At 39.6% G+C, this 11,728-nt stretch overlaps 1 protein-coding gene across 1 annotated transcript; it reads right to left on the minus strand.

Annotated features, from left to right (window-relative positions):
• Positions 1 to 1,641: 1,641 nt before the first annotated feature.
• LOC133976666 (sodium/hydrogen exchanger 2-like) lies at positions 1,642 to 10,787 on the minus strand. Its single transcript, XM_062414925.1, has 13 exons — positions 10,511 to 10,787; positions 10,038 to 10,363; positions 9,179 to 9,316; positions 7,652 to 7,902; positions 5,583 to 5,800; positions 4,597 to 4,796; positions 4,431 to 4,520; positions 4,249 to 4,319; positions 3,974 to 4,141; positions 3,144 to 3,249; positions 2,317 to 2,430; positions 2,132 to 2,225; positions 1,642 to 2,060 (listed from the first exon to the last, which is right to left on the minus strand). Exons 1-13 carry the CDS (start codon positions 10,785 to 10,787, stop codon positions 1,642 to 1,644), a joined length of 2,472 nt encoding a protein of 823 aa, XP_062270909.1.
• Between the last annotated feature and the right edge of the window lie 941 nt (positions 10,788 to 11,728).

Below are 11,728 nucleotides of genomic sequence, written 5' to 3' on the forward strand. Positions count from 1 at the left end.
GAAAGAAGATTATCACAAAGCACTACAGGAAATAAATATATTTTATAACTCGGTTATAACTCGGTGTACCTGGCAGATATGACGATGTAAACTTTGCTGAAAGATGATGCCGGGGGTGGAGGGCCGTCACACAGTCGGAGAGACTAATAAAAGAGGACATTAAAGCAAATGAGGGAGAGTTTTTAGTGCTGCCTCTTCTCTCTGCTGAGTTTAACAGCACATATGGGTCCTCTGCCTGGTTTCAAATGCACTGTTTAAATGGTGGAGTGTAATATAACTCCATGTCCATATGCCCATATCCAACTGGATCTACATCCTGAAGGAAATCACTTTAAAGTCATTCAACGTTGCAGGAAATGTTAAATGTTAAATTTGCATTTAAACTTCAAGACACAGGACATTTTTGTGTTGCGTACTGACAAGAAATAAAAAATCACAGTAACATATCTTTAAAAAGCAAAATAATCCCTTTTATTTTCCTCAATATCATCTTTTAAAGTCCATTAGTCACAATTATATCCAGCATATACACACAAATGAAACATGATTTCTATAAATTGCAAAAAAGTAGTGCTAGATATGAACAGAATTCAGACAGTGATGTGGTTTGTGGAACATGTTGTTCCTCTCGGCTGCTAAAAAGCAAAACCCAAATCCAGAGAAAAAGAGGAGGACGCTGACCCCACTTTTGACTTGGTGTGCAGCAAGTGTATAAATCAAGTTTATTATCAGTAGTATAATAAAATGTTCTACAATTCAGCATCCACCAGTAAAAAAAAACAACCCAATGATCTGTGTGCTACGACTGCGTTTTTCATCCTTACAAAAAGAAAACTTTGCATGAGCAGCTTCACTCAGTTTTTTTGGCTTCGGCTCCGTTCTTAACTTGCTGCTAATTTTAGTCAACACTATTGCTGCCATTCCTACCATTGGCACCATCTGTTGCATTGGATAGTATTTTAGTGGGGGGGGGACATACAAAGTACCATTATCATGCATGATGGTCATAAATGATGGAGCTGGACACAGAGCTAGATTATAATTGTGGGTTTATCAGGATATTTTTCATACACATCTCAGGAGTCATTTGCTTCAGGGGAGCTAATGTTGAACTTGTGTGCATTGCACTGATGAGATCATTAGGTGAAGAGAATACAAGAGAGTTGAAGTTTATTTCCATACAATACTTTGGCAACATTTCTCTCATTACATTCACACCACAATGTTTAAAAAAAAAAACAACTCAATAAACAATATATGCTCTTTTTTTTAAGTGCAACAACAAACACTGCAAAGACAGACAAATAAAATGGTGTGTTTCTTAATGGAGAACATGGCAGTAGGTGTAGGTCATTGCTTTTCAGATTTTATTAATAATATATATAAAAAAAACTGAGATTTTTCACAGATTTCAGAGGGCATAAATAATGCAACTGGTTGAGTTAAATCTCAGTGGGCAAAACTAAATAGATATAATTTATCTTTAAAAAAGGAGCAGTTAAAAAACCTGAGACATTAATATCATGAATCCTTATTTCATATAAAATCATCAGTCTTTTCACATATTTTTCCTGATTTTCAGTTAAAGCTTGTTTTTGGTGTTTATCCAGAGCAGCTCTACCTCCATTCATGTGCCTTTTGTCATAATCTCCCTGAACTTCGAGGCCCCTGAGATGAGTGTCTAAGTAGTGGGTCTCCTGCCCCATTTCCCCTGAGATCCTGGTTGTCCTGCACCCATCCTCGAGGTGGTGGTAGCTGAGGAGGACGCACAGTTTCCTCTCTTTCTCCTTCTCCTTCAGAGTCGACTAGCTCTTCCCCTACTTCTCGATTGGAGCTGTGCCTCCTAGGTGCAGGAAGTGGTGCTTTCCTGCCTCTGAGGCTTCCAGGGCCCCTCTCATCCACAACATCCGTCCCAGTAGCAGCTGGTTGCTCTCCTGCACTCCCAGCCTCCCTGATGGTGTTCAGCTTCCTCATAGACACTTGAGAGCGGGTTGAGGAGCGGGGCGACACACCAGAAGCCTGGAGATGCTCTGTTAGGTGGAACAACTCACCACCACCACCTGACACAACACAGATAGTTAAGCACCAGGTGAATCAAATAACAAAGATGCTCTTATTAGTGTGAACTCACCATGACTCCTTCTTCTGAGGAGGAAACCAGACTCCAGATCTTCACCAGGCTGCAGGGAGAAGTACTTCTGTGACTTGGGGATGTTCACTGCAGGCTGTAAAAAGAGGAGGTAGAATAAGAGTCAGGCAAGTATAAAGTAGGAACTTATTTATCATCATAAGTCATTTTTTAAAACGGAAACACACCTCACGGACACTTCCAGCACGCATGCTGCGTCTGATGCTTGCATGTCTGCGGATCAGAATCTCCCGGGCCGGGTTGTTGTCTGGTTGGTTGTGTTTGTTGGTGTAAGCCATCGTCTGAACAACCAGGAGAGACATTTGGTAAGAAGTGATGAGTGTAAAGAACATATAGTTGATGCACAGTAAACTTTATGGTGCAAGGTAACATTAAAATTGACAAACTTTTGTGTTATCGTGATTTGTTTTAAAGGTTGTTGGGTTTTTGTGTTGCTTGAGACTTGGGAAAGATGGAGCTCTGTTTTCATGTTGTGTCTCAGACAACCCGTAGCTGGGGCGTAACACGTAACAAGAAATCTAATAAAGACTCTGAATCCAAGGCTACCAGTCATTTGGAGTATTATTGTATCGTGAGAAGTTTAGCATCCAGTGTTTTTTGTAAAGGACTAAAGGTGAAGATGTCTCGGCCAGCTGCAAATGTGTCACTTTTCAATCTGTTGTCTCTGAATCCTCCAACTTTATGAAAAACTGAATATAAATTGATGAATTTTAAGGTTCAGAAAAGTCCAGCATCAATGATTGAATACAATTACAAACTAAACAACTGCAATGTAACAGAATTAATGAGAATATCATTTTATAAAACAAATTTCAGCTGTAATTCATAGAAAGTGCACATATTCCTCCTTCATGCATACACTGCAGAAATACTCCAACAACTTATTAAACCTGCAGAAACAACTGATTTTTCTTGCTTCTGTTGCAGATAAACTTGAACCTTCCTGTTTTTTTGGACACAAGCAATAACACAGTGACACTATTGATTTGTTTACCTTCTGTCTGATCTTGTACATGTTCTTTGACAGGATGTCGTGCATTTTCCTCACGTCAGCAGCCATGAACTTCTTCTTCGGTCGAGACGCTGCCTTCCTCTCCTCGCTGATAGGAGGTGAGAGCAGTGAACGGTGAATGAGGGGACGTTAATGAAATCTAATGTTTTGTTATTAGCACTGACATTAAGAAGGGTTGCAATTAGGATGGGCGAGATTTCCACCCCGATGGGAAACTGCATCATCAGCTGGAGCCAAATTAGATTTTGTTTCATCCATTAAGCTGATGCACTTGCCCTGACAGTCAGTGAGGAGATAGAGTTTCAGAGCTGGTTATTAACTTCATCAGTGTCATTCAAATCATTTGCTACTGTTTGCAGATCACTAATAAGCTGTTATGGTGTAACAACAGCCATGCTAGCGACTCTAATAGGTTGTACTCGGCCCACAAATATCCTGAGAGGGACATGAAGGCCAAATGTAATGGAAAATCATTCAGTAACAGTTGAGATGTTGCATTAAAAGCCACAAATGTCAGCGTCATGGTGGTGGTAGAGGGAAAGTCAAGCCATCATTAAAGTTAGTAGGGTTCATCCTCTGGCCATCATGAATGTCTCTACAATTTTTTATGGAAATCGATCCTCTAATTGTTGAGATATTAAAGTGACATGGCTCTACATCCCTATAATAATACTATAATACTATAATAATGCAATAATAAAAGGAGTTGGAGTGTTTCTGGATCAAACAACCTGAAATCTGCAGATTCGATGTAAGAAAAAGCCTCATTAATAAAGTTTTTCCCACTTTACAGTAAGTGTACAATAACTTACTGCAGAGAGACAATAGATGGCGCTGCACTCAGGTCTCCCAAAGGCGTGTCCAGTAGCTCGATGGCTGTCTGCAGCTCCAGTTTCTTATACAGAGACACGATACTGGACTCTGCCCTGGTGTCTCGAAGCAAGATGCGCCTCAAAATACGATCGTTGAACTTTTTAAACCTGACACACAGAAAAAAGGAATAGAGAATATCCTAAATAGACATATTATACTTCAATCTGTGTTTTTCTTCTTAATTATTACACAGTGATAAATAGATATATCCTACTTGTCTTTCCAGTAGTAGTGGCTCCATTGGCCACACAAGTCCTCAATACCACTAACAATGTGCTCCATCACCTGGTCAAAACACAGAAGCACAGCGATTTATCAACTAGAGTCAAGAGAAGAAGAGATGCTAAAGCTGTTAAATAGGGGTTAAAAAGAAAATACATTACGGCTAATGCTTACCCTATTGTGAACCTCTACATTGATGTTGTTCAGGTCTTTGTTGGTCCTCCTGATGTTTATATATTCTACGATGGGACGGATGCTGATACCCTAAAAAGAAAGCAATATTGTAAATCTTCCAAAAACCTGTTACTGTACTTGTATAGATAATGAAGTTGTGTCTCACCTGTACGACAACAGTGAATATAATGATGGCGATCGATGCAGTGACAAACAGATTCTTTCTGTTTATGTGACCGGGCAAGGTGAAGACCAGGGCAAAGCAGATTGCCCCTCGCAGGCCTCCATAGGAAAGGCCGAACTGGTCCTTGTAATTGAACTGGATTGTACGGAAGGGGTTGATGATCTGAGTCAACAACAGAATACCTGCAGGGAAGAAGTGAAGAGATCTGATGAATCACAGTCTCAATCAGAGTGTTGGAAGTGCAATTTCAAGGTACTTGGGGTACTTTTAATCCACTACTTTCAGAAGGAAACAGGAACTTTGGTTACTTTTGAGACAAGGTAAAACACAGGATACATTTAAAAAGACATAATGCATCATCTTAGATTACCTACCAACAGTATATTAGGTTACTCAGTTAAAATACTCAAATAATGTGTATATACACTGTTAGCCTTTGTTGTATTTTTCACAGTTAAATACCACAAAATTCCCAATAAATCTGCCATAAAACATCTTTACAGTAACTAACTGTAATTTGCACAGCATTATGGGTATAGTGCATGCCATTGTATATCATTTACAGTAACTTACTGTATGTTTTTGAGTTTGCAGTCATTTACTGTTAACACATTAGCAGTGTTGTGACTGTAGTTATACGTCAATGTGCTGCCAATAAATAGATTTGATTTGAATGGTATATCATAGGTAGTTTGTGTACTTTTACTAATACATTACATTTTAAATATCTAATGACAAATCAGCTTAGAAATGCTTAAAAAGAAACTTTTTCCTATATATGGCAAATCAAATTATGTCAAATATTTAGTTCTCCAGTGCACTTTTTCCACCTTTTTTTCATCACTGGTTGACAAAGCTCTCTGAATCAGGTCATTTTGCATAAAGACTACTTTCCCTTTTGATACTGTAAGTATATTTGGCTGATAATAATCCTACTTCTGTACTTTTTCTTGAGTAAAATGTCTCACCGATCACTCTCCAGATGAAGGCGAACACCAGTGTAAACATGATGTAGGCCCAGTTCCACTCGTGATCACTCGTTATGGTGACGACGCCCAGGAAGAAGAAGATGAGAGTTTCGGAGATGGTGGCCAGCATCTTGATGACGTGGCGAATGGTGGTGCAAGATCTCTGAGATACATTCTCCTCCACGTAGAACTTCATGGTGATGGCACACGTTATAATGCTGGAAGGAGGGGGAAAATGAAGCCTTTTGTGATTGATTGAGCCTTTGCCATCACAATTAATCAATCAATAAAATGAAACCCTGCAAGTATACATTCATGAGAGGCCAAAGGTATGATTTGCCACTTCCTGTGCCAGTTAAAGCTCAGTGACTCTGATCATCAACCCCTTTCTATCTGTTAGTCCTGGACAGTTTCTCAGGTTCATCTTATTAGATTTGACTTTATCCATAAATGTAACAATGGAAGAACATTTTCAGGTAACATATGTACTTTTTAAAGGCTTTCCTTGTATAAAGAAAGAGTATGAAATGGTTGAATGATCAAGATGTAAAGTTGAATAAATTATGATTTATCTATTTATTTATGTACTTATTTCTAATGATTTACAGTAAATGTCTGAACACCTATTGTTATGTTCTGGGCCATGTTTTTTGTTTTTGCCTGTGTGGTGACAGCTCTCTCTCCCAGCTCTGTGACTGCCAATCAGAGTGTGATTGACTACAGGTGTTCCGGCTGGTCTGCTGACGGATTGCTGATGGCTGATTGGTTGGACTTGGTTTTTAAACTGGCTGCTGCTGGACCTCTGCCCCTCTCTCCTTCCCATTCCCAACAATGGAGGCCATGCTGCTGGTTGTGCTGTCGGTGATATGAAGTACTTAACATGTCTATTTGTTGTCCGGATAGCCAACAGTAGGGAGGAGAAGCCCTTTCTTTTTGTTTGAACCATTTTTCTCTTGTTTATAAAGTGAGGAGTTAGGTTTAAGTTTTGTCTTGTTTTCTCTTGTTTTCTGTGCAGATTAAGATCAGGGCCAGGTTGAGAAGTTTAGTTTATTGTTTTGGGCATTTGTTTCTCCTGTCCGAATTAATGAAATAAATGGCTGTTTTCTGGACCTCAACCATGGTTTGGCTGCACATTCTTTGTGATGGGAAGAGCGGGGACTCTTGGTCATGTTGGGCCCAGGTTCCCTAGGCCAGGGTTGTAACACTATAAAGTGAAGAATGAGGCATTTCTGCATCTGTGGTATTTTTTTAAATGCACTTTTTTGGCCATCCAGTAGGTGGCGCCATTGTTTTTTGATAAAATCTGTGTCAAATCCTACCTGTTACCTGTTTCAGATGATACTGGTCTGATTTTAACCAAACCTGAAGAAATGCATCTCATCACTGTTCCAACATTCAAATGAGAACTAATTGTCCCAAAAGATGTATAACTACCTCTATTAGTGATGCTGCATTTAAAAATCTGACATATGGTGGGGTCTTTTTAGGGTCTTATATTGCTCTACAGATCATTTTTATAGAGAGTTTCTTAATTGTTATCTAAATTTCTTTCCTTTTCTGCAGACAAAACAACAGAACTGCTTCTTAACTTGTCTCATTTCCCGCTTGCTTCAGTCACTCTTCACCTTAAGTCCTATTTATGCTGGGAATGTTGGGCGAGCACTCAGGCATCAGCCTCAGGGGGGGAAACTACAGGGAAAGTCGCACAAACACAAGGAATTTAGTTGGAATTTGGAGGTACTGTATAGAGTTGTGTTTTACTGTATATTGTTGCTTGTGGAATCAGTCAAGGCAGCTGTAAAACTGCAGGACATAATTATCTGATTTTCTTTGGTAAAAAAAAAAGGTCATACGAATCCTGTGGATGCAGATTCTGGACACATTTTGTGAACTTGTTGGATTTTTCCAAATTAAACCGATTTCTGGCATCTGTTACCCATTTTTCATTCACTTCATGTCTGCAACTGCCTCTTGAATTTTGTATTTAAACCTGCAACTTCTCACTTTTCATTACTCTAACCTCTAACTTGAGTGTTTGTCTTTGGTCTGCACCCAGTGTTTCCACTCACGCCAAGACGCTGGAGATGGAGAACAGCTCGGCCACCAAGTACGCCAGGTAGCTGTACATGAAGATAAAGAGGGGCTCAATCTGACGGGCGTTGTGGGTGAAACGTGTGGTGAACGCTGCCACAAAACCAAACAGGATGCCGAAGAAGACTCCTCCAACCCCCACCACGACGAACCTGGCCACTCCCAGGAAGACATCAGTTGATTCAACGAGTGACATGTCTGTCACGAAGGAAAAAATACTGTACAGAGCCTGTGAAGACATGAGGACAAAGATAATAAAAGGTCAGGAAAGGAAGGGCATACAGTGCAGATAGTGTTCACACATAGATATATTTATTCAGCCTGTCTGTCAACATGACTTGAGTCACTTTTCTGGCAATACTGACATGTTTAAGGCCGGTTTAAGTGCTGCTTATCTAGTGTGGAGTCAAACTTGCTTCTCAGGTTAAACACCGCCAAAGCAAAGGCGGGCTTGAAGTGACTGACATATCCATTCATCAGTGGGGAACAGGTCAAACTAGACTGAGGAGGAAGAGAAGGGCCACACAGATACACTGTTGTTTGCAACAGTTGCATGTTACCTTTTTTCTACTACAGAAACTATGACTAATAAAAGATCCCCTTTAAATGTACTTTCAATGTAAGTGTTTGGGGCCAAAATCCACATTGTGTCCACGCAGTCATTTAAAAGTTGATGTGAAGCTTCAGTAGTGTGAGTTAGTCATATCAAGTGGATATCTGACACATTTACAGTATTTTTAGCATCAAATTCCCTCTTTGTTTCCCTGTTGAGCTGTGGTGGAAGTATAGTAACAAAAAGAGGAACTTTAGCACTAAAAGAGACTAACTTTAAAACATCTACTTGATTTGACTCATTTGGACATCCGAAGCTTCATATTAACTTCAGATCAACTTTTAAAAACATTTGTGCACAAAACAAAGCTAACAGATTTTGTAAGTGCATTATGAAGGGATCTTTTAATGATCAATATATGAACAGGAGGAATGATTTCAGCACATTTAAGGCACTTTGACTGTTGTTTTAAGACAGACTTGAAGCTTTCTTTAATCTACAAACTCACCGAAGTGGAAAGACATTTGTTAAAAAAGAGAAATCCAGCCATACTTTCTTATCTCAATATACATTATCTGATGTTTCTACTGTGACACCTCACACTCATACAGTACTTAATATAATGTATAAGTGGGTGATGTACTTGGTATCAATAATAATGTGAATAAAATGACCTAAAGGCATTCATTACTGATTTTGATTGGCAAGAGCAGTCACATACACACAGTCAGACTTTAAGACCAGGAAAGGGTGAAATTAAAGCTGCATCATGATGTTATAATAACAAAATCACATGTGCTTTCTAAAGCTTAGTATGTCAAAAGACCGAGACTGAATCCGCCTACAGTATCTCCCAGCTTTGGTATTTGATGTCAAGCTGGCCCAACAAGATATTTTGTGCACATGGATTAAGTTTTATACACACACACACACACACAACCGCTGTACTCACCACAGTGACAGCATCATTGAAGAGTCCCTCCCCAAATATGACAATATAAATCTGCTCATTCACCCCGATGTCCTCAAACACATTCAGCGCAGCCACTGGGTCTACAGCTGAGATGATGGACGCAAACAGCAAGTTCTCCTGCAATGAAGCGAGGGATAGATGAAATGAAAAGAAGACGAAGAGAGACGTTTATACACAGCAGTAAATCATCCTTCCTTTGTTAGATGATTAGGTGATGAAAGGTCTCCATTATTTCAGAAAACAGTTTCACCACAAGATGCATTTAATTGCTGTTCTGGAGCTTGAAGTTGAAGAGGTTTAAATTTCCTCTTCTTTTTAGCTTATAAAGAACTTTTTAATTATCAGTGTTAATTGACCTTAGAGCTTTGGATCATATCACATGATACATAAGGACATTTTTTCTCAACCACTGTTTCAAGGGCTATGAATGAAACATTTATCTGTTATAGTTTTTGGAAATGCTAGAGACACTTTTTATTCCAAACCCATTAATGTAAAGAGACCAAAGTTTAGATCCTCTAATCTTTGGATTATTTTATGTGTTCAGGCCTGAAAGGGGGTTATATACTTGTAGATATTGCTTTGTTTTAAAGGATGAAAAGGCAAAAAGATTGCACCCTGCAGTAGATTGGTACTTTAAAAGATTTAAAGTTTTCTGTTTGCTTCAAGGTTTTTCACTGATTCAAATAAAAAAATAAGAGCTAAACTTTGAAATATCAAAATCACATGAACACACAAATGACATACAGAAGCATATGACCTTTGACCTTTACTATCCTGCTACTCTGTCACAGTTTTGACTTGCAATCAACCGGTGCTTCCCGCGTTTGCTGCTCACCTGCAGGTTGATATCTTGAAGTCCAAACACCTCAAACTGGCAGATGGCAAAGAGGGAAATCCCGATGCCGATGCTGTTCCACAGAGTTCCCACCACGCTGTACCACATCACCGTGCCGATGTTTTCAAAGAACGGCCTGGTGGGCATGAAGTAGCCGTTTTCCAGGACGATGGGTGGGAGCATGTAGAGGAAGAAGACATTGGAGCTGAGGACAGCAGGGGGCTCCTCTTTAACTGAGTGCATGATTGCGCCAACTATGAGGCCGATGCCAATGAGCAGGCAGGACTCTGGGATCCAGATGGTGATTTTATGGTAAATGTGGAAACCTGAAGAGAAGACAACCATGAGATTAGGCTCCATCTATAAATTAAGGATATGTTGCTTGCATTATTCAGGTTGCAAATGCTGACACAAACACTAACATAAAGAGACCACATGGACACATTTCTTTCATGTGGTTCACCCAAACATACCAATTTTGGCAAAGGAGGCCAGCAGTATCCACAGAGTAAACTCAAAGGGGACCTGTATCCGAGGGTAATCCATAGTAATTATAGGAAGGCTGTCCTGCTTCTCCTCAGGAAAGGCCTGCGCCTCATTCAATCCATTTTGGACAGGTTTGACAGTGAGGAGGTTGTTTGACACCGAAGGTTTTGGCTCCTGAAGCTCACATTTCCCTCCGACACCGCAGAGCAAGAGGAGCAGGAGCATGCAAAAGGCTCCACTCTCAGACCAAATCAGGGTCCCCATCTTCACAGTTTAACACAGATCAAGTACTTCCAAAGTGAGGCAGAAAACACTGAAAATATGAGCTCCAAAACATTGGGGGGAAAAAAGTCTGTTGTGTGGTTTCAGTAGGTTGCAGCCAATAAAATGTGCTGAATAGGTCTCATGTAGACCTTTAAATCCGTCATTATTAGTCCAATAATAACTCCTTTGATCCACGTCCAGAGTGATAAAATATCAAAGTTTCAAAACGAAATAAAAAATGCGTCATGTTTAAGTTTCAGGAGGATAAATAAAATAACTCAGCAACTCCTTCTGAAGTCTGAGGTGCAAACAATTCTGGTTTCAACTGTTGCAGAACCTGCTTGACACAACACCTGTGTGCCTTGCCTTCTGGGTGGAGCTGATTGTCTTACAGCGGCATGAACATAAAAATGATGTCATCATTTTTGAAGTCCAACCCCTGCTCTTATTCAGTGTTATTGGGTGTTAGAATTAAACACATTTAACATGGACACAGATTTATGGCTGTGATTCATGCAGGGTTTGTGCAAAGTAGGGTTTTGATGCTTTTTTGACACATGCAATTACAAATGATGTCCACATGATGGCGGCAGAGGACAATTTAAACTTTGAACACCTGCTCCGTCAAACAATTGGCCAAGTATGAACACATTTAGAGGGAAAATCACAAGTCATAAACACATACGCCTTCTCGGAAAGTTCCACATTGACAAGTCAAGAAATAAATATTGTAATTATTGTTATGAAGTACCACTTTCAGTAAGGGAGTGTTCTACATTTCCCACCTTTAATACTCACCTCAACCAATCAAAGCAAACCAGAACTATGATTACTTTTAACCAGGCATAAAATGACAATACTCAAGTAACTCAAGACTATATTTAAAGTCCCACTCCACTCAAAAATGTGCTTTTTTTCTTGTTCCTACAGTTGGATGTTGG

This window comes from Scomber scombrus, chromosome 24 (assembly GCF_963691925.1).
Source record: "Scomber scombrus chromosome 24, fScoSco1.1, whole genome shotgun sequence".
NCBI lineage: Eukaryota > Metazoa > Chordata > Actinopteri > Scombriformes > Scombridae > Scomber > Scomber scombrus.